Consider the following 26,003-nt stretch of genomic DNA (forward strand, 5'->3'; position numbering starts at 1 on the left):
TGATTCCTCTGTCCCAACAGTGCACAAGAAGTCACAGGGACAAGAAGTCACGTGGTGGGGCTCGTCTGCAATAGGAGAAGCATCCAAGGATCTCAGCCTCTTTCAGCTGGGCATGCCACAGCAAACCAGGACTAGAACCCAACCCATGTGCCTCAAGGGTGATGGAGGGGAGATTTGCACATCAGCGAGGCTGCCTCATTAGAAGGGTCGGAGACCGAGTTGGTGCAGTCAGTAGTGGCCAGCCAGTCTCGCCTCCCTGCCTGGATAGCCAAGGTCATCCCCCGTAGCATCTGGATCTAAGCCAGCTGCTGCCTAGAGAGCAAGCACGGAGCCAGGCCTTCCTCATCACTGTTCACTTGCTGCTCCTTGAGCCCCGCTGTTTGCTCATGGCTGTGAGCATCTGGCTAATGTAGGAAGTCAGGAGGTCATCCATCTTGTAGCCCTGGATACAGGAGCAAGAATGATAAGTAGAGCTCAGAATGCAAGAAGGCCATCCCACTCAAACCCAGAATGCAGCCTCCAGGAAACTCTGTAGTGGGCAGAACCCAGGGCTGGGGGACAAGAACCCTGGTGCAAGGCAAATCCTGCCCTGCTTTGGACTCAGTCTCCTCATCTGGACAATTGAAGGGTTGGATTCATTCAGCCTTTTGTCTGAGGTTCTGAGCTGTTGTGATCCCACATTAATTTCATAGCTGTGGATCTTTCAAATTCTGGATGTCTACCTCCAGGAGTGGCTCTAAAGGCTATTCCAGCTGAGACCTCCTGGGAAATTTGAGCTCAGTTCAGGAAGCCTCATGCTAATATTTCTACTCTTGAACTCGGGGATAAAGGGCTATAACCACAGACTCAATCCCAGATAGTGAAGGCATTCAAAAAAAAAAAAAAAAAAACAGGTGCTGAATGAGGGGTTAAGCCCCCTCCCTACCCTAAGCTGAGCCTCAAACTATTATTCTCTGACCCTGGCCCCAGCCAGACCCTTGGTCAAGCTACAGTGCTCCTCATGTTTGTTCTAAGGGTCAGGAGGATGGTTGAAGTTGTGGACAAGACAGAGCCCACCAGGCCCAGAAGCTCTCACCAGTGATGTCTCACAGAGTAGTTTGCTCCCACGCACCAGGTTCCCAATAGTGATGTGGAAATAGGTGTTGCCACTGCTCCAGTTGGAGATCTTGGTGAAGGGGTGAGTGGTCAAGATGTCCTGGGGGATCAGAAGGGCATGAAGCTGCACAACTTGGACCTTTTGGTCTTACTCTCCGCCAGGTCCAGCCCACAGACACCATAGCATGAAAGGCCCTCTCACAAGATAAGGAGCAATAGGGAGAGGCCAGCTCTGCAATGAAGCAGGTGCCTCCCTCTTCCAGGCTTTGATTTGGACCAGTTGGTCAGATACCCAATCCAGTTTAGGAGACTAATGGATTCATAGAGCTCAATCTGGGAGAGGCCTAAGGGAGCAGACCTGGATAAGATCTCCCAGGAGAGTTTGAGGAGGCAGAAGAGTCTTGGGAACCAAAACTATGGACTGGGTAGAGAAGAGGCCCACAGAAGTGTCTGGGAATAAATGACCAGAGAGAAAAGAGGAAACTAGGAGTATGGCACATGCCAAGGGGAGATGGTAGTCATTAGTCTTGTATGCCAGCTATATGCTTCTGCCCCCTCTTGGGCACGTGGTAGGACTACATTTCCTGCCCCACTGGGTCAGGATCACTCTGGCTCACATATCTGAGCAGTAGGGACATGTTGTTACCCTAGCACAACCTGACCATCCTGACCATTACAGGCAAAGAGCATTTTGGAAGGAGAGAATGGCTGGTAGCATCCAATGTTGCTGAAAGGTCAAATATTAATAAGAGTTCATTAGATTTGGTAAGGAAGTAGACCCACAGAATACAGCCTTTCAAGAAGTATGGCTGAGAGGAGCAGATGGAGAGAGGATGGGGCAGTGGGAGCTTTCAGGATTCGGGTCTAGGGTGTGCTGCATCCGAAGTCCAGGCCCTTCTGAGGCCACCATGGAGGTAGAGAAGAAGCCTGCCCTGCTTGCTCACTCTTGTCACTGCTCACCTTGGTTCTGGGATCAATGAGGCTGACTCCATATTTGTTGATGGCAATTAAGAGGATCTCAGGGAAGTTTGGCTCCGTAGTTTGCTAGTAAAGAAAGACATAAGCCTATAAGATGGCTTATGGAACAGGAAAACCTATGTGCATTTGGTGACAAGAATGTAGCTGGGATAAAGTTAACCTCTCCTGCCGCCTATTTGGCGCTAGGGGAGCAAAGGTACTCACAGTTTCCACCTCTGCTGGATCCTTACTGCTACCCCAAATCCCTCATGGGTCCCCAAATGATCCAGAACAGTTGACTCTCCTATAGTGACTGCTCCTCCACTCTCCATATCCTCACCCCCAGCATCAGACATCATAGAAAAAACAGCCATCAGACTGCCCTGACACCGCCCCCATCTACCATTTTACGTACATTCCCCCACACACTCCTTCTCCCTCAGTGTAGTAGAGGATTCCCTGCCTCCTCCTCAAAGCTAACTGCCCTTCCCACTTTGGTGCTCTGTTCCCTATCCGCTTACCCCACTTGTGACCTTTTTCAACCATGCCTTCCCTCCTTTTCCTCCAGGCATCTCTGCTATCTCTTTTCTCTTACCCCTAATGCCTCCTACCTTTTAAAAAAAAACCCTCCTTGAACCCTACACCTGCCCCCAGATGCCAACCTACCTCTCTTCCCACAAGCTTCTCAAAAGGCCTGCTATCCAAGGTATACAACAAGGTCACCCCCTCTCCCTGTCCTGACCTACCCCTCAGCCTCTCTCACCAGCCTCCCTGCCATTCTATCTCTCAGATTGGGCTCCTGAGATCCATCCTCCACCCCACACCCAGAGGGGCTTCTGGTCTTAGTCTCCCTGTTCAGAAACCCTCCAAGGCTGCAGCACTGCAGGAGGAAACTATGCCTTCACCTGCTTGCCAACCTGCCTCACCCCAGTCTGCTCACCTCACACCTTAGGGCTCATCCACCCTCAACCGCTTGCATTTCCAGCCCAGGCCTGAGCTCTCACACCTCTGGGCCTCCGCATACACTGTACCTTCCTCCAGGAGCACCCTCCCCAGGGTATCCCTGGACAGCTCAAGTGATGCCTTCATCAGAAGCCTCCCGGCCTTCTCTGTGAAGGCTTCCCGCTGTCATAGCACAGATCATTCTCCATTACCCTCACCTGCTTACATATCTGCTTCCCCTGCCATGCTGAGCTTCTTCCCCAGGGTTTGGCACTTAGCAAGGCCAAGATGCTTCCCTCCTTTCCTCTCACAATCCTGGGAAGACTCTTTGTGCCTCTCATCCCCCTCTTCGCCTTCTTCCTCCTCTTAGAGAAGCCTCGCATGACATACCTTCACCTCGAAGAAGGCTGAGCCAAACGTGGGCCACTTGAAAATGAGCTTCAGGAAGGCCAGCTTGGCCTCCTCCTTGGACTTCCCTGCATGTTTGTTGAAGTAGGCGACAATGGACTGCAGGGAGCAGGGAGTCAGGGGCAGGGGCAGGACACGGCCCCACGTGAGGTCCCCTCCCCTTCCACTCATTCTGTACTGTTGGTAACTGTCAGGGCCCTGGAGGGGCAGGATTGGAAGTCTGGGAGGACATGAGGGTCTCCCCTCTTGTTCCAGCTAATGGGCTTTCAGAGCCAGGTCTTCCCTAGCCTCCCCCCACCCTCCCAAAGCAGACAGTCCTTTGGGTATCAAATAAAATCAGGTCACCATGGTAACTAGAAGGAAGCAAATTACTGCCAAGTGGCCAGTTGAATCCTCTGTATGGAGGATAAGAAGTAGGTGAAGGGAAGAACAGGAGAGTGACTTGATCACATGAAAGAGTCAAAAGAAGTACCTCCCTGGGCTGCTGGCCAGCACCTTCCCTCTTGACTCCTGGGGTGCCACCTCCCCCCACTGCTGCTGCCTCTCCCACATTCACCCGCTTCCAGTCATCAGGTGAGATCTGCCGGATGAGGTCCTGGGGCACCAGCTCCCGAAGAAGCTTGGGGATACTGGGGAAGTAGGACTTGTCCTCCTCAAACTTGACTCTGTAGATCAGTGCCCCCAGCTGCAGCACCTCCTCCCGTGTGCACTTGTGGTACCCTCGGAGATACTTGGGCAACTCCTGCCAGAGAGAGAGAGGTCCCAGGAGTGGTGGGACCAGGAGGCGACGACGAGCTCCTTCCCCAACACCTACCCCCACTCACCTCTACAGTGTCAGATGACAGTGCTTCCTAGTACATGGCATAGTACAGGGAAATAGCAATTATGCCCCCATAGAGATTCAGAACTTTATAGTTTAAAAGCAGAGCCATGTATCCCATTCCCTCACTTAACAGTCCAGTGAGGTGAGCAGTCCAATTGTAAAGATGAAGAAATTCTTAAGACTGTTCTGTTCCACACTCCTGACCCTCCAGGACCTGTCTTGCCTTGGGAAAGCCCTCCTCCCATTGTGTTCCCTTGAGGCCAGGTGGTTTCAGCAGCAGCACTGGCTCCCCTCTAGAATTTCCTGACCCAGAACCAAAGTGACGGAGGATGGGGAGTGGACCAAAAGCAGCAATGAAGTCTCTGAGAGGCCAGTGCTGCCCACAGGCTCCTGGAGCCTTAGAGCTGTCTTACCTACTATTTGAAAGGTAGGGAAACTGAAACTGACCTGAGGACATCCACTACCCATCCTACCCACCCACCTAGCCAACCATCCATCAACACCCCCATCCATCTACCTACCCACTGATCCACCTACCCATCTATCTACCTACCCACCATCCATCCATCCATCCGTCTATTGTGTGGAGAAGGGAAAGAGGCAGATCCCAGGTATGGAAGATAGCAGTCTTCTGATTCTGGCCCAGGATTCTTTCTGCCATAGCAGTCACTATCCCCACTTCCTCCACTCTCCCAACATCCTAGTTTGTCCCCCCAACAGAATGGAGAATAGGCTGTAGCACAAAAAAGAGCTCTGAATCTGCAGTCATAAAGACCCATAATCAAACCCCAGTTCCATCAGCTGTATAACCTCAATTACGTCAGCTAACCTCTCTGAGTCTGTTTCTACCTCTGTAAAATGTCAGACACATAAGAGAAACTCAACAAAAATTCCTCCTAACTTCCTGCAAGGCCTGGCCTGTGCTAGAAGGTGTTTACGAATCATACAGAGGGTCTTACAATAGCAGAATCTTGAATTCAAAAAACTGCTTTGCACTAAGGAAGGAGCCTGAACAGGTGAAATTTAGAAGTTCAGAGGAGGGAAAATCAAGCCTTTGAGGGCTGGACAGTTAGGAAAGAGAAGGACTTAAAGTCGGGCTATTCCCTTGGCAGGATGAGCATACTCCTGGGAATCTCATGGACATCATTCTGTTATAGGCCCCTCACTTGGCAAGACAGTGGGACTCCGCTTTCACACAGTTGAGCAGCCTGACAGCCATGAGCATGGCAACAGGAACAGAAAGGCACTGGGAAGCTTACCTGGTAATAGTGGAAGATGGAATCAGCCATAGGGTCCTTCCCTGGCACTGTGGTGGTCCACAGCTTCTTCATGAAGAACACCTGGTAGGTGAGCGAGGGCACGATGCCTGTGGCACAGGCAGTAGGTTACCAGAGGGTCCCAGCACAGAGTCCTGCCCGTGCCCTTCCAGCCCAGCACCAGCCCAGAGAAAGCCTAGCCTTGGCTCCCACCCAGGTGGACCTCACACTTTGGCCTTGAGCAAGCACCTGCCCTGCTCTGGGCCTCAGATGCCCCCAGGGCCCAGACCTCACGTTACCATCCTTGACTGGCCGTGCTTTTTTAATCCAGTCTGTCAGGTGTCGAACAAAGTCGAAGAAGAAGTCATTCTCAGGGACACTGATGACCTAGAGACATGGCCATTCTAGTCCATTCATTTTAGTTTAACAAATTCTGAGTTTTTCAACGTTCCCACCCAAGGTCTTCTCCAAAAAGACGCTCACTCTCAGCTGGAAGGATTTCCTTGTACCAGCCCACCCTTGCCCTAACTGCCAGCTGAGTGTCTCCAAAACATGGTTCACTTCCTGCCCTGAGTGACAGTTGTTCAGTCATTTAGCAAATGCCTACTAGATGCTACCCTAGCACAGAGAAATGGCAGAGAGTGAGGCCCAGCCTCTGCCTTGGAGCTGACATTCTTGACTCCCATGTTCAACTCCTCTCACGAGCTCGCTTGGGCACAGGACTTCATCAGGGTCATTTCTGGGTCCCCAGTGCCTGGCACAAGAACAGGCATGAGGTGAGGAGACAGATGTGGATGAACACGGAACTGTCAGAGAAACAGGAGGGAACATCTAATTCTACCTGAGACGGTCAGGGAAGCCTTCTTATGGGAAGGGGCCTTAAAGCTGGGCCTTTAAAACCTCTAAGTGCTGAGACATGGAGGGACGGCCACGTGGGATGGTAGCAGAGGCATGCGCTTTGGAGTCAGACTCACCTGGGTGTGAGTCTCAGTCCTGTGATCTTTGATAAGTTACTTAACTTCCCTGAACCCTAGTTTTGTGTTGTATTAAATGGGGATAATCATGCCTTCCTTCAAGGACTGTTTCAAGGGTTAATTGGCCCCAGAGAGCAGTCAAAGCAAAGTCTGGAAAGTACATATGTATGGCAGCAGGGCGAGGAGCCTGGTGTAACCAGAACCTAGAGTTCCTGAGCACCTGGCTGCAAAGAGGGTCTGATGCTCCAAGCAAAGGGAGCCATGGTAGAGAGAGATGTAAGAAGGAGATGGGCCTGGTTAGGTGCTGTATACAGGCTGATCTCCCTCCCTCCGTCCCTCCCTCTGCCCCTTCCTTCCTTTCACTTCCTTCCTCCCTCCCTCCCAATCTCCCTTCCTTTCTTTTCCTCCCTCCCTCCCTTCATTCCTTCCTTATCTCTCTCTCTCTCACTCTCTTTTCTTTCTCTGTTCCCCACCTGCTACCCCATAAGCTCCTAAGAACAAATATTACGCACTTTGTCTGCAATTTTGACAAAGAGGCTGAATCCCTCAGAAGACTTGAGGAGCAGCCGAACAGCGATGTTCTGGCAGAAGTCCTTGGCTTTGGTGCTGGACTCCACCTCGAAGGCCTGAGAAAGGTGGTGCTTGCTTGGTTGCAGCAGGGCCCCCTCTGGAAGCCGGGCCTCTCATGCCCCTCTGGCTGCACCTCCAGGTGGACCAAGCCCCAGCCCCATGCAATACACCCTCCCTCTGAGGGGCTTCCCCCATGGGTTCAGGTCTGGGCCCAGTGTTTTAAGAAGATGAGAAAGCAATTCATGTCTGGGTCTTTCTCCCTAGTCCCCCAAGTAGGACTTGCTTTAGCTGCCTTGGGTCCTGGGCCTGGGCTGTACAAACAGGAGTGATAGCAAAGGCAAGAGGTGATTGGAAGGAGAGTGCCTTGAGGAAGAGAAAAAGCAAAATTCCAAAATAGAAGAGAAACAGCAGCTCTGACTGGGATTGAGAGGGAGTTGAGAGCCTGGTGAAATTTAGATGGAAGGGAGAAGTGGAAGGATAGGGAAGGACTTGTGGAAGCTTTTCTGTCCTTCTGTGTGGAAGTTTATTGTGACATTTCTGAGTCTCTGGTCTCTAGACATGTTTGAAAACTGCTTTTCAAACTAACTTCAGATACTGGACTCATGTTTATCTGAATGAGACACTATACTGAGATGAGCAGGGAGTGGTGATTCACTAGGGAGCCTGACCATATGGACGTGGCAGAAAGACAAACAGGACCCTTTGGCAGAGGGGGTCAGGGTTGAGGGACCTACAATCATGTCAGGTGAGAAGGCGGGAATGGGTCACGGGCTTTGCCTGCAGAAATGTGGGCTCAGGATGATAGTGGAGGCCCAGAGCTGGAGGCCAGTTGGACTCTGTGTCCAGGAACAGAACTGGGAATGGGGTGGGGGTGGCACCAGAGCAGAGCACAATTCAGAGGGAGAAGGACTCTTCCCCACCACAAAGCCTCTCAAGGGAAGGAGAGAGACACAGCTTTCTCAAGGAAGCTGCCCAGGAAGCAGGGAATTGGACCAGAAACACAAGGGCATCCCCTGACCCAGGGAGTCTTTGGCCTCTTAACTGTGCCCTGACTCCACTGGGCAAATGTAGGGGCATCAGGAGAGTGGTGTCAGCCCATGTGTCAGCCATGGGAGCCAACCCATCACCCACAGACCAAGGAGCCAGCAGGCCTCACCTCGTCGGTGTCGTCAGGGAAGTAGACCTTGTGGAAAATCTGGGTGGTTTTGTGCTGGATAGCCTCTACTTCCACCAGGTGTGGGGGGTACTTCCGGGACCCATTTCTGAAATCCAGGGAGGGGGAGGAGCAGACTCAAGAGCAGGCGGATTAGTGGGACTATGAGAGCAGGGAACAGAGGGGACTTTGGAGACAGACCTCAGTTCTAGTCCTTGTCCACCACAGATTCTCAGACTGCACCCGGAATGGGCCAGTGGACCCTGAAGGTTCTGTCTAGCCAGCAGTGTGGTACTCCAGGGAAGGACCCCAGCTGATGAGTGGTCATGTCCTCATCCCCAAGGGATGACTACCACAGCCAGTGCTTTTCCCCACACCCTGTGCCCAATGGCCCTTGTATGCCACTGTACCTCAGGGCTTTCTGGAGCCTCTGCAGACAATCAGTGGCTAGAAGGCATTGCTTGCGGGACTGTAGGAAGCGCTGCACGTGGGGCAGGAGGATGTTGCTGGGCGGGAAGAGGCCTGTGCACAGCCAGAGCAGCTCCCAGCCCCGCTCTTCACTATACCTACAGGAAGAAGAGGTGTGGCATCCAGCAGGGGGCAGTGGTCATCAGCCAATCACAAGGACCTGTACACCTCCCTCCAGAACTGTCCCTGAGTGCCCTTGGAGGCCCAAACACCCCCTTCCAGTCCACATCATGGCAGTATATGCCTGCCCTGACCCCCACCCTTGTCTGAGGTCCAACACAGACCCACCTCCTGACAAAACTGGGGAGTGAAAAAAAAAAAAAAAAAAGCAGCAAAGCCTTAACATATAAGGACCTTGAATACTTGAATTGTCATCAATCACAATTACTTGTTTTGATATTCTAAGCAAGAAATAAACATTTAACATGTTTTGAAAAAAAAAAAAAAACTGGGGGGTGGTGGGGACTGGACATAAGAGGAGAATCCACTGCTGTCAAGTCATTTCTGACTCATAACAACCCTATAAGACTCCATTGGGTTTCCAAGGCTGTAATCTTTATAGAAATAGATGGCTGATGGGTTTGAATTGTCCACCTTTTGATAAGCAGCCAAGCACTTAACCACTGCACCACCAAAACTTCTTCATAAGAGGAGAGGGTGGAGTTTTTCTCAGGCTCTGAGATGAGCAGGTTGGGACTTCCCACTCCTGGCTCAGGCTGAGCCCCCAAGAAGATGCCACCCTCTGGGGGACAACATTCCCAGCCCATGGGAGTTATCACCCAGGACTTCTGACTGACAGCCAGTTCAGCCTGAGCCAGAGATCATAAGCTGATCCTGCAGGCAGACAGTCCGGATCTGGGCTCAGTCAGGGAGCAGCAGGAACATAAGAGAGCAGGAACATGGAGGAGAGGAGTTATTAAACCCAGAGACGGACAAGGCTCAAAGGTGTGCAGTCATCACCTCTTGGTTCCTGATCATCCTTGAGCCTGGAGGCAGAAGTAGAACATGAGGGCAGCTTTCTTTGTGAGGAAGGACTTATCCCAGCTGCTGCTTCAGGAAGAAGGAATGAGCTCTTTGTCCATCACAACAGATGGATGGCCTTTAAGATTCCCTTCAAGCTGTGAGCACTAGGAGGTAGGGATCTGCCCTCTGCCTGCCTGCCACCCCTAGCTCACCTGATATGGTTGTCAGTCAGCTGCTTCAGGATCTGCACGTACACTTCATCCTTGAGGGGCTCAGCCTTCAGTGCACCCTCAAAGATCTGGTCAGTGAGCTCATTGACGGAGCGTGTCCTCTTGGATGGGTAGTCACCCATGTACTTGAGCATGGGTAAGATTGTCAAGGAAGGGATTGTGGTCAACTAGGAGGAGCACTGGCTTGGTAGACAGAAGGCCACACTCCTCTATAGGGTCTAACCCTGGGCAAGTGGCTGGGCCTCAAGCTACTCATCTACATGATGGGCATGATCTGCCTGCCCTGCTCCCCATGCCCACCACACCCACATCCCCAGTTCCTCAGGCAGCCTCCTTACCAGCTGCCCTGATGCATTCAGAGTCATCACAGAAGCCATGGTGGACTTTCCAAATTGCAAATCTGTGTCAACTATTGCCCAGTGCTGTCCCTTGGCCTCGGGGTAATCTAAGCTTCTCAACACGGCTTGGGATCCCTTCATTTGTCAGCCTATGTCTTCAAATTATCATTCTTGAACTCCTTCTCATAATTCAGCTATGCCCTTGAAACAGCCCTGTTCTTTTTTTACCTCAGGTCCTTTCTTACATGCTGCTCCCTCTGTCTGGGAACCCATTTCCCCTTTCCTGGCTAAGACCTACTGACCCTGAGAGTCTCAGCCTAGATAGCACTTCCTCCAGAAAGCCCTCTCTGGCCCTCCCCAAGGTGGGTCAGGTCACTGTGCTTGCCCAGCCCCGTCACAGCACTGATCCCAGCCTTAAAATAACCTGATCAGCATGCCTCCCTCCCCCCTGGAGCAAAGAGGCCCAGGGCAGGACCAGGCCCAGCACACGGCACAGTGAACATCTGTCAACTGAATGACAGCGTCAAAGAGGCAGTGCAGGAGGCAGTACTTTGCACACTGTCCAAGGCCAGGCACATGGATGGGGTCACTCCATCAGCATCCCCCCCACATCTGCCCAGAACCCAGCTGAGCCCCTCAGAAGGCAGGAGCGGTATAGACAAAACCCCTAGAAGCCCGAAGCTGGCCTGCCTGCCCTCCGGTCCTCCTCCCCGTGACTCCCACCCTGCACATCACCCTCCTGCTGGTGTGGATATCAATGAAGGCCATGCAGGCCTCTTGCGAGAGCTCCTCGCTGCCCAGGGTCTTCTTGAGCAGCGCCTGCTTAAGCGGCTCCCGAGTGTGGTTCCACAGCCGGTCCCTGCCACGAGCCTTAGACACCATCACGCGGCTCAGCGTGTGCTTGGGTGGGGGCCTGACACAGCACAGAGACAGTCAGCATTGACCCCTATGCCAGCAGCCCCAAGGGATAAACCACCTGGTTGTAAGACATTTCTTGCCACCCTCACTATGCCATCTCTTCCAGGAAGCCCCTCCTCGCCCCTGCTCTTCCCACAGCCACCCAGCATCCCCCAGCCCAACACCGGCATTCAGACTTGCAGCTGCCTGTTTTCTTTCCTGTCTCCTCACCAAGACTAGGTTGGTGAAGACAAGCCACTCCTATCACCCCCACTAGAGAGAGGCAGAAGCCTGCAGCTCACCATCCTGAGGGCTCCCCCCCCCCGCTCTGGGAGCCCAATCACCTGAAGTAGTCATAAGAGAACTCCTCCAGGGTGTAGGGCTTGGTGCGCACCTCGGGCTCCGTAGTTTGCTGCTGCAAGAGCCGGATGACATCTTGCCTCTGGTCGGGGGTCATGGTGACCAGGGCCTGAGGGCCGAGAGACAGGGGGCTGAGTCCACTCTCCATCTGGAGCTACTGGGGTCACCCATGTAAAGCCCAGAACCTCTGGATTGGGGCTAGGGAGACTCTTCTCCATGGAGGAGGAAGTAGATCCTATGCCTGACTCAGACTGTGGGGGCCCCTTTCTCTTTGGGATCGCTGAAGTTACTGCTGCCTCCAGCATGCTGTCCTCTTGACCCTTTCCTAGGTGCTCTGTGGCTGAACCAGGCATGTGAAGCCAATCAGAAAGCCTGGACACAGGCAGAGGCATTGGAGCTACCTGGGAAGCTGGGCTCTGAGTGCACAGTGCTGTGCTCAGGGGGATTCAAAGCAGCAGGGCCTTGCTTGGCCCTCCCCTTCTGACCTGTCACTGCCTTCCAGAGAGTGCGAGGTGATGCCGCCAGGCCACTCTTCTCCCATCCAGAGCTCTGCCCCCAGGCAGTGCCACCTCTAATGCAGTTTCTAGGTCCCTCCCCAATTGGCACAGGTTTGATAGCTGCCCCATTAGTGGTCCCATAAGACCCTCAGATTGTTTTAACAGAAGCTGCAGATCATTACTCTGATGTAATTCCTCACTCCATTTTGCAGATATGGAAAGAGGACAAAGAGGGACCCCAGGAAGCCTCCCATTCATCCCCAAACCCTGGTCCATATACCACAATCTCTCTCGGTGGCATCGTGACGGTGGGCATGACATATACACAATCAGTGGGGAAATCCCCTCGATGCTTGGTCCTCTCATTGATGCCGTTGGCCCAGCCTGAGTTCATGACCTGTTCACCGGTGTCATGGTCCAGGATGATGAGGTCTCCCTTGGCAAAGCTGAGGAAGCCTGATTCTTCCCCTGCTGAGGGGTGGGGACAAGTGGGGCCACATACAGGCAGAGAAAGAGGCTGGGTTGGAGCATTTTGATTTGGGTTGATAGAAGCCTTTAATCCCCACTGAAGAAGCTGACGCTTTGCCCCACTCATGTCTGCCATGCCTCCACCTCCCCCCCACCCTCCACAGGGCCACCAGAGTAGGCCACTCCCCTGCTCAAAACCTTTCCATTGCCCTCAGGAGAGAGTCCACACTTCTTGACATGCTCACAAGGCCTGTTGTAACCTGGCTTTCTTGATTTCTTCTACCTCCTTTCTTGTGTTTTCTCCCTCGCTTTGCCCACTGTGGCCAAACCAAACCATTTTCAGGTCCCCAGACATGCTGGCTTTCTTTTGCCTCTTTGGTTTGTTCATACTTTTCTCTCTGATTCAATATACTGTTTAGACATCCCTTCTGCCTTGACCTTCCAGGCTGTGCAAGGGCCTCTTCTCTGGGTACCCACAGCCTCTGGGCTTCCCAGGTCACTGACTGGTCACCAGGGCTGTAACTGTCTATTCTACCTCCTCTCCAGTGAGGGCAGGGCCAAGGTCTATTTCATCTCTCCATCCAAGGCCTAGGTGACCCAGGGAGACACTCAGCCCTGATAGCTGTCACTGTTAGCATTTGAAGATGGTAACTGTTATGGATGGAATTGTGCCCAGGCACAATATGTATTGAAATCCTGGCCATATGCTGTTATGATTTAAAATGAGATTAAATCAGTTGGCCTTGGGCAGAATAGATCACCTTCCTTGATGTAATCTTATAGATCAGTTGAGGTCATACCAGTGTAGGGTAGACCCTAAACCTAATTACTTCTGAGTTATGAAAAGAGCAGAATACACACACATACACACACATGGGGAAAGACAGGTTTGAGTTAGGATCCTCTAAAAGCTAAGGAGCCAAGGTCCTGACAAGAATGGAATCGATAAGACCAAGACCCTGATTTAGACTTGGAGCCTCCAGAACTGTGAGAAGGTAAATTTCTGTTCTTTAAAGCCACTCGTTTGTGACATTTTTGTTACAGCAGTGCTAGGAAACTGAGACAGTGGGTATTGGAGGAACATGAAGACGGAAACTGATCTAACCTGGAGAAGGGGCAGGAAGTTAAGTATCTGAGGAGGCCTGCTTCTGACCCAAATCCCATGTGTGATCTTCCGGGCCCAACCACAGACAATTACAAAGGCTCTGCCTGGCAGGCTTGCAGGTAGGGAGCTGCCTATCTCAACCAGACTTGGTGCGTCGCAGTCTCTGGGGTCTCTGCATCAAGGATGCAGGCACCCAGGCTGACCAGACTCTTATGAGTATCTGCATCCATAGCCCAGCTACTGCGTTTGGAGGATCTTCATCAGGGTCCTTCACTGAGGCCTTTCCCAGGGGCCTCTGACAAGACCACCTTATTCTGGGGCCTTGAGGCCACTAGTCTCCACTCTGATCAGTACTTTTCCATTCCTAGCCCTGTCCCTTTCCCTACACTGACCCCTGGGTCCATAAAATGGCAGGAGCCTTTTGTTCAGGGCTCCCTTGGAAGTGAAACAATTCCACCTGTCTTTGCTGATACAGCTGACCCTTGCATGACGCATTCCATGGGAAAAACAGAACCCTGAGGGAGTCAGCAGCCTTCTTCCTGGCCTCCTGCTTATGTTTTCATTTTGGTTTATTGTCTTAATTGACCATGCCAACATTCAGCTGCTTAGCTCTTGACAGCTCAACCAGTGGGAATTAGCCAGACAAAGAGCAGAGGGAGAGAAGGGGGGGTGGTGGAAAAGATTCCACTCAGGGCAGAGAGTTTGACTGTTTGTCCAGGTGGAGCTGAGGCTGCCTGAGGAAGGATGCACAACAAGGAAATAGAAGCCTTGAATATCAGGCCAAGGAGAAGGCATGTAATCTTCCTAACACCCCAAACTCCCAATGCCTGGCAACCTGTGCCAGGAGCCACTTACCAGGGTTGGGGTTGTCTTGTAGAGCCACCACGTACTTAGACCTCTTCCGGAGCCCCTCCAGGAAGGTGACCACTAGGTCACGGATATCCTCGGCATTGCTGGAGGTGAAGGTGTACTCATCCCCTTTGATGGTGGCCAGCGTGAAGCTGGGGGCCATCATTTTCGCTCCCCTGCAGGACCAACACGGAGAACAGGGCCCATCCGGGGTCAGTCCTGCCCGGCCTGAGTGAGACGTAGCACAGCCCAGGTCAGAGCAGCCCAGCGAGAGCAAGACGCGGCACTCCCTGAAGGAGACCAAGGCCAGCTGAGTCAGACACAGCCTGGCTAGAGAGGCCCAGCCCTGAACAAGTCAGCCACATCTTGGTCAGGGTCAAATGTGGCCCAGTCATAGTGAGGCCCAGCTTGACCCAAGACAAATGTGGTCCAGGCAGAGCAAGGCTTGTCCACCCAGGATGAGACACAGTCCAGCCACGGTGAGATAACAGCCCAGGCCAGACACATCGCAGTCGGACATGCCCAGAGTGAGCCCAGACCGCTTAGCCTTTGTCTGGATAATTCCTACTCACCTTCAAGTCTTGGCCTAGATAACACCTCTTCCCAGAAACCCTCCCTACCCTCCCGTCGCCTTCATCACACTGATTCCTGCTTTCAAATGGCTTGTTCTTATATCTGTCTCTCCTCTTGATTTAAGCTCTAAGAGGGCAGAGGTTATCTTGTCATCAGAGGTTCCATGTGCCTGGCATGGGCCCAGTTAGAGCTTGGCCCCCATCAGATTGTCAGAGACACTTAAACCCAGGATTCAGGGTGAAGGGCTAAACTGGTGGAAAGTTTATCTATCTAGGCACTTCAGACGTGAGCTGGAACCCCTCTCATCATCCATCATCCCTCCTGTGTACACCACACTTCTCACTTTACAGAGTTCTCCCATTGATTACTGCATTTATTCCCCACCTATTATTGAATAAAAGTATTTGAGGGATGAGGACATGGAGGTGAGCCCCACACAGATCTCTGGATCCCAGGCCAGGCTCTTATCACACACTTGTGACTGGTCCTCCCAACCACCTACTCCATCTCAGACAAACCACTAATGTACTGTAAGCCCCCTTCCACTAAGACAAAGATGCCCATGGGGTCAGCACAGTATAGCACAAACCGCTCCATCTCCATGTGACCAGGACAGGCCAATGAGGGCCTCTAAGCTTCAGTGATGTCCTCTGAGAGGCAGAGATGCCCTCAAAGACCCCCATGACCGACATGACATCTCCCAGGACAGCCCTCTGCTTCCCCATCTATCTATCTGTCTGTGCTTCCATTGCCCCTTCCTCACCTGCTGCTGGACACGGCCATGATCTCAGGGAAGGACAGCTCCAGAAGCACCTGCTCCTGCTCATCCACAAAGTAGACGCCTGTCCAGTTGACTGCCACAATGACATCGTTCTTGGGGAGGCTGGGGCCTGGAACAGAGACAAAGGCACTGAGAGGGAGGCCATCCGAACTCCTGGCCCTAGCCCTTCCCAAACCTCATAACCACCAGGAAGATAGCAAGGGCTGGGAATACACTGATTTCCATTTTAGAGATGGGGAAACTGAGGATCAAAGAGTACAACATTCCTACAAGTTCAAATCCAAGGTGTAGTGGAAAGAGAGTGTTGCAGTAGGAAACCTGGATTTGAGTCCCAACCCTTCCACTGCTTTTGGCAAGTCCCTGCTGCATAGTGAAGTGGGGTATAGAGAGGGACTGAACCAACTGAACCCTAAGGTTCCCTTCAGCCCTAACATTTGGTGATGCCCAGCACCAGTACAGGGCCTGCACAGAGCTAGCTTAGGGATACAGCTGAGCAAATGGCCTGTGTGGGTTTGTGTCAGCCACAGCCACTTTCAATTCACAGAAGCAGTCCTGCCATGCTCTGAGCCTCCCTCTTCTGTAACAGTATGTTGTTGTTGTTGTTATGTGCCGTCGAGTCAGCCCTGACTCACAGCGACCCCTCCTTGGACTTCCGAGGCAGTATCACTACAGAAGTAGGATTGCCCAACCTTACTTCCGAGGAGTGGCTGGTGGGTTTGAACCGCCAGCCTTCTGGTTAGCAGCCAAGTGCCTTGGGCACTATGCTACCAGAGCTCCTCTGTAACAGTATAGTGATCCCAATAACTGTTCACATGTTTGATCTAAGGCATCACTGACCACTTGTTATGTGCCAGGGCTCAAGATCAGACCCACTTGGGTCCAAGGCCTGCTACAACAAAGCAGTGTGAAGACACTGTCCTGCCAACGGAGCCCTTATTTGATTTTAGGGGAAGCTGGTGCCAGTGAATTCTGACTGATCCAAGCTAATAAAGATGATCTCATTCCCCTTGCCAATAACTGGGTTAAGAAGGGGTCCATGGCCTAATTCTAGCTCATAAGACATGAAGGAAAGTCTACCAGATGAAAAGCCACTTTAGGAAAACTACCCTGGGCTCTTAAAGAGGAACAGGAAAGGGATACTTTCTTTTCTGCCCAAATAAGTTTGTGTTTGAGGCTATGATGCCTGGAGCTACCGCAGCCATCTTAGGCCCATGTGGAGGGCTGCTGGATTTTCTGTCACTTGCAACCAAACATAACCTGACTAATAGGATGGTGGTCTTTGTGGTGAGGAGCTATAACGAGACAGGATACACCACATACCCAGTACCTTATCTGGCCCAGGGCTAATGACATTCAGTTCCATCGGGTTTATTTCCCTGTCGGAACAGCCTCCTCAGAAAACCCTTGCTATGTTCCCATTGCCTAGCTCTGGAGTACCACCCTTGAACAGTCTCTGGCTGAGGCAGCCTTGGGGACTGTAACAAAGCTGAACAAAACTCTATTTGGCCACATCCCTGACAGGGGCCACCCAACCCTGCCTGCATACCACCCATCCCTGGGAGCTTCAGATGTGAAATGTTAATTCCTTGTACAAAATTGATATAGGCTGTTTTGTATAAGCTGACCCCCAAGACTGAGGCTAAATTTGGGAGACCAAGCTAGGGAGGAAGGAGGAAGTGAGTCCTAGTCATCCATGCCGTTACTAAAGGACTGCAGGAAGGTGGGGTCACTCAGCAGCCTTGACCTAAAAAGACCAGACAGCCCTGTAGACAGGGCCTTTGCAGACTGGGAAGCCTGGCTTGAGCCATTCCCCATCTCCTCCTGCTGTGGACAGGACCATGAAGTAAAAGGACTGGAGAACGGCAGAGGGAGATTGAAAGTCAGGAGAGTGAGGGGGTACCTGAGAATTTGTAGGCTTCATAAAACCTGGAGAAGAGGAGGGGCCACTTGAAGCGGGCGTAATTGACCACATCCTCTTTGACCTTCTGGGCCTCAGTTCTCCTCTGAGCATAAATCCCCTGGAGAAGGACAGGGGATAAAAGACAAGAACAAGCTCTGTCTGAAATCCGATGTCCCTGCCCCCAAGAGGTCCCTGTGCCTTCCCATGCATGTGGCCTTGCCCACATATTCATCAGCCCACCGCCACCCTCATTACCCTGTCTTTCTCTTTTCGGTCAACGTCAGTAGGGGCTGCTTCTATGCAGGCCCTGGAGCTTCAAAGTCAGAGAAAACATGGGCTTCATCCCCGAGGAGCTCCCAATCCAGCCCACCAAACAGGCCAGCAATTGCCGCTAACACACTGCACGTGCAAAAGGCCCAGGGGCAGGGAGCAGTGAGAGGCATTTGGCGAATGCAAATGTGGGTGGGTATGTGGAGGTGTGCAGGCTAGACCAGGCCGGAAGGAGAAGGAACAGGAAAACAGTGTGTAGGAGCCAGGTCACTCGGAATGGGGGACCAAGCCACAGTTGCAAGATTGGGCTTTTGGCAGAACTGCCCCAGGTGAGTCTGGGAGTTAGAAAGATCCTACATAGCATGGAGATGCTACTGGAGCTCAGAAGTGAGAAGAGCAATGGGGACATTGCAGTGCTCCCGGCAAGAAATGATGGGGCTTCAACTAGAGCCCCAGCATTTTGTTTATTTAAGAATATCCTCCCTAACCTAGTCAAACACAGCCACCTGTGGTGTTGGAGCAGAATGGGAGGGATCAGAATCAGAACACTGCCACATTTCAACCCGCTGAGGGGCTAGAAGTTGTGATGTCCTGGAAGCAGTGGGTATTTACAGGCAAGGGTACTCAGTGTCCCCAAGTTAATCTTAAAAGGTTCAGAAAGATTAATAATATGCAGATACATATGCAGACCGTTGTGACCCATAGGGTTTTCATTGCCTGCTTTTTTTACAACTACATGTATACAGAGAAAAAAATTAGAAAGTGGAGTGTATGCAGTATATACTGCTACTACTCCTCACTGCCCTCCTGTCAAACCCAACTCATAGCAACCCCTCCTTGGGTTTCCAAGGCCGTATCACTACGGAAGTAGATCGCTCAACCTTCCTTCCGAGGAGCGGCTGGTGGGTTTAAACCACCAGCTTTCTGGTTAGCAGTCAAATGCCTTAGACACTACGCTACCAGAGCTCCCATGCAGTATATAGCAGGTCCAATTTTTTTGAATTGAGTTTGAAATTTTAAATGTTATCTCCACTCTAAAAATAATACACATTCACATATATCTCTCTGCCAGAGGTCTGGCCCAGGACTGGGCTCTGAGAAAGCAGAGATCCCATCTGTCCTGTTCATGGCAGCCTCCGGGGCCTGGTACAGTGCCTGCACACAACAAGTGCCAAACAAGGTGAATGCACGAGCAACGGCACCCAGCCCAGAGCATGCCAGGATGAAAGTGAACAGAGAATGGCGAGAAAGTAGGGCTGGGGGTGGGAAAGGAGGCTGAGAAGAAGTTTGGGAGGCCGAATGTACAAGCTTTAGCAATTGACTGGGTGTGACTGGTGGGGGTGGGATTGCCAAGTATAGAGGGCAGGTTTCTCCCTTGAGGGACTCAGGCTAGACCTGGGAGGTTGAGGGAGCAGGGGGAGTGTGCCTCGCCTGGAGAGAGCTACAGAAGAAGGGAGGGCCTCAGGGGAAAGCCAAGTCTAGGTGAAGAGGGGGCGCAGGGAAGGTTCAGGGAGAGGTTGAGGCTGAGGCTGATGAAGAGGTGGTTAGGGAAGAAGAAAGGAGGGCACTGGGCACCTGGGCCAGGGAAGAGGCTGTGTGGTGTAGAGGGATGAGAGACTGCTGACCTGTGAGCCCTCTGTCTGCTTCAGCGCAAAGATGTTTCTGCTCCTACACAACAGGGGCCTGGGAGGTGGCGAGCTCACTGTGCGCTGCCAGCAACAGCACAGCAGCAATCAGGCCTCTGCCACCGCCTCCCCCGTCCCCTTCCTCATCAGTACATCTCTGCACTACTTGGGCAGGCCTGTGATCTTGAAGATCTACTCAGGATTGGTTACGGGCCTGGGGCTTCAAGCAACGGAGGTGGAGGGGCCTGTGCCTAAAATTCCCCAGGCAGGAAGTTGAAGCAGAATTTCTTCCAAGAAGAGAATGTACTTTGCAGAAGCTCCCTCCAGCATTTACCAACACACCTGAGCTGTGGCTCCTGGGAAGCTGAGGGACCAGTAAGTGGCTGGAGCAAGACTAGGAGAGGGGGACCTAAGAGTCTGTTTCCCTCATGAGGCTAAAGGGCTAGTTTTGCTCCCACTCTGTGTTCCTGGTACCCCCAGAGCAGGTGGCAGAATGTATCAGTGAACTGAATCCACGTGGAGGCAAGGATGCTGCTGAGAGGCAGGAGGACAAGGTTGTCATCCTGCCCCCTGTCTTGTCCCCTGGCAGCACCAAAATTGGACAGATGCCAAAGGAGAGCTTCAATCTCTTTGATGACTCAAGTCCTAGTCCCTCAGCCTGAGTCACCAGAGAGCCCTCCACCATGGCCCTCCTAGCCCTCCTACCTTCTTGTGGGCAGCAATGGCCAGCTGGGCCCACTTCTCTAGTGTCTTCAGGGGTGTGATCTCACGGTCGGGGATGTAGGTGGGCACAAGGTTTAGGAGGCGCTCCAGGATCATCTCAGAGCCGTAGTCCACAAAGTACTGCTGTGAGGCCAGCTCAGCCAGGTCATCCTCCTAAAGTCAGAAATATGGCCCAGGCCCCTCTGGGAAGCGCTTCCAGACCACCGAAGCCCCAAGCAACTCTCCTAGTCTTGCTTCCTATAGTTCTCAGTCATTGGCCTTTGGAACTTTGTGCTCTAACTCACTACCAAATTCTTTCTGTTCAGTGAGACCATAAGATCCCTGGAGGGTTTTTTTGTTTTGTTTTGTTTTGTTTTTTGTCTCCTGGGACCTCTCAGTACCAACATGAGCACCAGGGGCACATGATGTGGCCCAGAGAGACCAGCCAGTCCACAGTAATGGGCCACCCTCTGCATGCTCAGCCCCAAGAGACAGCCTCTGGGGCTGACAAGCAAGCCCTGAAGATGGTGTCCCAGGTGCCACTGGTGAAAGTCAGAGTGAAGGGAGTGCTCACCACCACTATCCTCATCACCATCACTAACCCCGCCCTGGGGGATGGGCTATACTGCAGAGGCCTCAGGGAGCCAGACTGGCACAGGATATTTGCCCCTTTTCTACCTGAGGCTAGTGCAGACCCAGTGATGCCCATGGGGGCTCCCTAAGGCTCTGGCATCAGGGGCAATAAGAAAGGCTCTTGGTAGCCTTGAGATAGTAGATGTTTTCCAGATACTTCCAAAGTATTTCAGAATTTTAACAACTGATATGGTGCATTCTTATTGACTATCAACCCTGCTTACTACAACCACACCATCATCACCACACTACCATCATCAACACCACCACCACCACAACCGCCAACACCATGACCGACACCACTGTCACCACCTCACCACCACCACCACCACCACCATCACTACCATCACCAATAACACCATCACTACCTTCATCATCTCTTCATTTCCATCATTTCTACCCTCATCCTTCCATCAAATCACCAACTGGAGCCATATGTATCATCAGAACTATCACCATCATCATCAAAAGCAAAGTAACCACATTGCTCCTGTCCTTAGAGGGAGATAAGAGAATACACATTTGCAAACTCTGATATGAATGAATGGATAGCAGAGTTTACTATAATAAGTCAAAATAATGCAACAAGTAACACTGAAATGCATACTCTGTACCATGCATAGTCACTATGGTATAGGAATACCTTCATGATATTCTTCAAAGCCTTTGCTCCTGTAATTTTATCTCATCTTCACAAGTCCCAAGAGGTAGGTAGTATTAAGTCCAACAGAAGCCTAGATAATGTCCAACCTCAGTCAGGAGAACCTCAACATAGCTAAAGGTGGGTCATGGACAGCAGCACTCAACTCAAATATGGAAATTAGGCAGTTGTGAGCCAAGCAAGCTCCACCAGATTTCCTCTGACTCACCTTCTCACACCTGTACTCCCCAAACTTGACTCCTCGCACCACCTGCTGGTAGATGAGGTTGGTGGCCACGTTGTCTTCAGAGGGGTTGTGCCAGGGTGTGAAGACCTCTTTGCGGAAGAAGAGACGCCATGGGGCATTGCGTTCCTGGGCACCCTGCTCCTTGGCATACTGCTCACACTGGGAGATGGCATCCATGACATGATCACTGCCGCTGCCTAGGGAGGACACCTGCAAGCACAATGTAGTTGTCACAGCAGAGGAGGCCCCAGTGGAAGGGTATAAAGGCACAGGCAGGGAAGGACTACAAGGTGCCATCAGTTGTGCCAACTGTTCTTATTCAGATAGAAAACTGAGGTTCAGAGAGAGGAAAGGATGTGCCTAAGTCTCCCAGGAGACAGACCAGAACCAGGATTCTGGTTCCCAGCTAGGGGCTCAGAGCCAACATACTTAGTTACAGTCTTTCTTGCATCAGTATTGGATACATGGCAATTTCCATTTCCTAGTGTAAACCCTGTGTGCAACTGACGCACACATTATCACTGAAAATATAAGAAGTGTCTATATTGGGTTGGGGTTGAATGCCGTCGAGTTGATTTAGACCCATAACAACCCCACAGAAAAACTTCCCCATGAAGTATTCTAGGCTGTAATCTTTTCAGGAGAAAATTGCCAGATCTTTTGCCCATGAAGCAGTTGGGTGAGTTCGAACTGCCAACCTTCTGGTTAGCAGCCAAGCACTTAACCATTGTGCTACATGGGCTTCTTTTACAGGTGAAAAAATTCATGCAAAACGTGCCCAACAATATAGTTCTGTCCTTGGACCTGCCAGGAGCACTTCTAGGGGGAGCATTTCTGCTGTGTGTGATGTTGCTGGGTGTGGAGGCAAAATCACCAAACCCAAGGTCCAGCACATCTAAGAAGGTTCCAGGCCCAAGTATGAGCCTGAGGGATGCCCATATTCCAGCAGGTTGTAAAGAAGTGTGGAGGTTTATTTTTGAGTAGCTCTTTCATGTCTGCCATAAACTATCTCCACGAAACATAACATTGTTGTTGTTGTTATGTGCCGACCCGACTCATAGTGACCCCTCCTTGGGTTTCCGAGGCAGTATCACTACGGAAGTAGATTGCCCCATCTTCCTTCGAAGGAGGTGGCTGGTGGGTTTGAACCTCCAGCCTTCTGGTTAGCAGTCAAGTGCCTTAGGTATTATGCTACCAGAGCTCCCACCAAACATAATAGCAACATGATAAGGAATTATATTCCCATTTACAGATGAGATAATGGAATCTCAGAGAACTGGAATAGCTGTCTGCCCTTCTAGCCTATCTATGCTTTACTCTCGCCAGTACCAAGGAAAGATTAATTCTGCCCGAGTACATATGATTGAAATGAGCTCTTGGGTGCAATTTACACTGCACTGTTGGCCTTTTCCTTAGGTGCTTAAGAGCTCTCCACAACACTAATGAGCCAGACAGAGCAGAAAACAGAGGAGAAAACCCGAGGCTCTGAAAGATCTATAATCTGTGCAAGGTCACTCAAGCCAGTAGGTGGCAGCACTGGGATAGGAGCTGGAGCTGCCTGGCCCAGGATGGAGCCGGGAGTGGGGCTTCTAGGCCTCACACCTTATCAAAAAGTGCAATGTACAAGGAGAACCCGAAGCGGTCCTTGAGCGAGATCTTGTCAGCCAGTGCATTGCACAGCTCCCTGGCTGTGGTTGCTGAGTCTGTCAGCAGGGTCTTGGTGGTCCCATCCATGAACGTCACAGGCAGCATGATGGGTTTCTTGGACTTGGTGGCCTGTAAGTGACCCAAGGGGGTTTATGAAATCCTTTCACCTCAGACAAGCTCATTTTTCCACAGCCCTGGGGCCCACCCCCAGGACAACTGGGGAGCTTCCAAGTTTCTGGCTCCCTGCTCCTATGGGCTTAGAGCAGTCCCTGAGCCCTAGACAAGGACACTGCCTGTCCCTGATCACAGGTGCCCAAGGATCCCTGCTGTGCACCTATCCCAATTGGACCTCTGGGGCAGGAGGGCAGGCATTGGCACCTTCCAGGCACTTCTGCCTTTATTTTATGTAACTATCCCAACACCCTGTGAGGTAAGTATTGGTGACACCATTTTGCAGATGAAGCCACTGAGACAGAGGGATCCCACTTGCCCTAGTAGCTCTGACCATGAAGCAAACAGATGGGAGCCAGTCATCTCTGGGGCCTTTCCTGATCTGATGGGCCTGGGATTCTAGAGCTGGAGGAACCACAGAGTCCCAAAGCAGGGGATGTTTCTGGGGCACCAGCGAGCACTGGGGACATGCACACATATGCCCCTGTGGGGCCAGGGCAGCACCTGCAGCTCAAGCCAGCTGGGCGGTTGTGTCCGTGTCCCATTTACAAAGGTCCTCCTCAGCCGCTCCTCACAGTATGGGGCATAGCCAGGTGGTCCACCGTGGATGAAGTTCCGCAGGAACTGCAGGCAGAGGACCAGGTGAGATAGGGCCAGCAATTACCTCTCTCGAGCCTCACCTGGCCCATGAGAGCAGCTTCCTCCAAAGTCTCCTGCCCGGGCCCCTCCCCAGGCCTTCCCCTCACACACAGGCCTGTCTACCTATGTCCTCCATCTGCTTTCCAGGGCTCCCTGCTGCCCTAGAGATTAAGGCCATGTACCACAATCTGGCCCTATCTGTCTGAGCTGCTCATCCTGCCTCACGCTGTCACACATATGCCATACTCCCCTCTTCACCTAGTTTAACTACTACTCTTCCTTCAGGGCCCAGCTTAGACCTCCACCTCCTCCAGGAAGCCTTCCCTGCCTCCTCCCTGCTGAGTAAATGCTTCCCTCTTCATAGAGCTGACCCATTGGGTGGTCCTGCTGTGACTGGTTCCACCTCTGTCCCTAGAACTCAGGGCCTGATACTGAGGAGAAGATGAGAGAGTAGGCTGAACTAAGTGCTTGCTTCAAGACACTACTACCCACCGTCCAGGAGAGTCTCCTCATAAATAAAACGGGGCTGCGGTGAGAATAGAAGAATAGAGTGGAGCAGCGGATGCCTGGGAGGAGGGAGTACCGGAAAGATGTGGCCCTGCAGGAGGTGGTAAGGCCTAAGGGCAATGACCCTAGGGCCCTTGTTACAAAACTCTTCTGCCTTCTGACCCAATGGTGAGCTTCTTCCTTTCACTATGTCCTTCAGTGCCAGGACAGGGACAGCCCCACTTGCACCCAAGGGACCAGGCCCCTCCCCTACCTTAACAAACTTCTCCGAGGGGGCGAAGCAACCCACGCAGAGGGACATGAGGATCCAGCCCCGGGCATAGCTGCTCTTGGAGGGGTTGTGGGTGAGCTGCTTGCTGATCTGACAGTAGATCTCATCCCTGGGCAGCCAGGGAGAAAGGAAGGGAGATTTGATCCAGAGGAAGGGCCTCCAGTCCCACTCACCTAGCAGCAGGTGGAACATTGCACAGCTGTCCTCTCCAACTTGTACAAATTGGTCCAGGAAGAGGCAGAAAAAACTGAGCCCAGGGCTTGGGGTAGGGCTTGGGGCACTGAAGAGGGTCTTGCCAAATTTAGAGACAAGGTCACCAAGCATGAAGCATTGTTCTAACTCCAGCCAGATTCCACATGCCTGGGCCCCACGTTCCAGAGAGTGTGGAGTTCTGTGCTCTGCACATAAGGAGCCAGAAGCCACCAGCAACCACAGGAACAAGAAGCACAGGCTCCGGACCTGCGTCATCCTGACCAGCGAGGTGACCAGGCAGATCACTTCTCCTCTCTGGGCCCCAGCCCACAGTCATGACAGCAAGCCCAATTTCCACTAATGGTAAAATTTCTATTAATGGTAACTAAATACATCTAGGGGGTCTACAGGATACAAAATGAGTAAGGACTTGACTTTCTCTTGATACATTTCTGTAATGCTTGAATAGTTAAGTGACCATGCATAGTTTTTATAATCAGATTAAAACAATGAAGGCATTTTTTTTTAACTTTATGGGGTTTTAAATAATTATTTTGCAAAGAAAAAAATGAGGTAAGATAGCACACTGTCTAGCTCAGTAAGCCTTCCATAAAAGTAGCAATTGTTGGGAACAAATCTTCCCTTCCACAAACTGGGCTCTCTATGGCAGCTGCCTGCCTCTCTAGAGCCAAGGGCCAGACCTGTAAGGATGAAGCGACCACCAGGGGGCACTCAGCTACTCTTCCTTCCCAGAAGGGCAGACAGGGCTGGGCAGGATGAAGGGATTATTTAATTCAGTGGTTCCTCAATTTTGAGATTTCATTGGCAAGTACAATTTCAAAATAAGTTCTG

At 51.8% G+C, this 26,003-nt stretch overlaps 1 protein-coding gene across 1 annotated transcript in view; it reads right to left on the minus strand.

Moving 5' to 3' along the window:
* Positions 1–352: 352 nt before the first annotated feature.
* Positions 353–26,003, minus strand: part of MYO7A (myosin VIIA) — a 69,562-nt gene continuing 43,911 nt past the window's right edge. The window contains exons 27-48 of the mRNA XM_042780956.1: positions 24,942–25,068; positions 24,047–24,166; positions 23,327–23,500; positions 21,707–21,934; positions 20,208–20,378; positions 17,608–17,725; positions 15,690–15,816; positions 14,360–14,529; positions 12,212–12,402; positions 11,419–11,543; positions 10,933–11,090; positions 9,822–9,975; positions 8,589–8,744; positions 8,182–8,287; positions 6,968–7,081; positions 5,781–5,868; positions 5,485–5,591; positions 3,959–4,144; positions 3,385–3,501; positions 2,056–2,139; positions 1,076–1,195; positions 353–442 (exon numbers count right to left, since the gene is read on the minus strand). Coding sequence (XP_042636890.1) covers positions 353–442; positions 1,076–1,195; positions 2,056–2,139; positions 3,385–3,501; positions 3,959–4,144; positions 5,485–5,591; positions 5,781–5,868; positions 6,968–7,081; positions 8,182–8,287; positions 8,589–8,744; positions 9,822–9,975; positions 10,933–11,090; positions 11,419–11,543; positions 12,212–12,402; positions 14,360–14,529; positions 15,690–15,816; positions 17,608–17,725; positions 20,208–20,378; positions 21,707–21,934; positions 23,327–23,500; positions 24,047–24,166; positions 24,942–25,068 — 3,031 coding nt within the window. The remainder of the gene's footprint in view (positions 443–1,075; positions 1,196–2,055; positions 2,140–3,384; positions 3,502–3,958; positions 4,145–5,484; positions 5,592–5,780; positions 5,869–6,967; positions 7,082–8,181; positions 8,288–8,588; positions 8,745–9,821; positions 9,976–10,932; positions 11,091–11,418; positions 11,544–12,211; positions 12,403–14,359; positions 14,530–15,689; positions 15,817–17,607; positions 17,726–20,207; positions 20,379–21,706; positions 21,935–23,326; positions 23,501–24,046; positions 24,167–24,941; positions 25,069–26,003) is intronic.

The sequence above is a fragment of the Orycteropus afer genome, unplaced genomic scaffold (genome assembly GCF_000298275.1).
Source record: "Orycteropus afer afer isolate SDZICR_OR568_19922 unplaced genomic scaffold, OryAfe1.0 scaffold00074, whole genome shotgun sequence".
NCBI lineage: Eukaryota > Metazoa > Chordata > Mammalia > Tubulidentata > Orycteropodidae > Orycteropus > Orycteropus afer.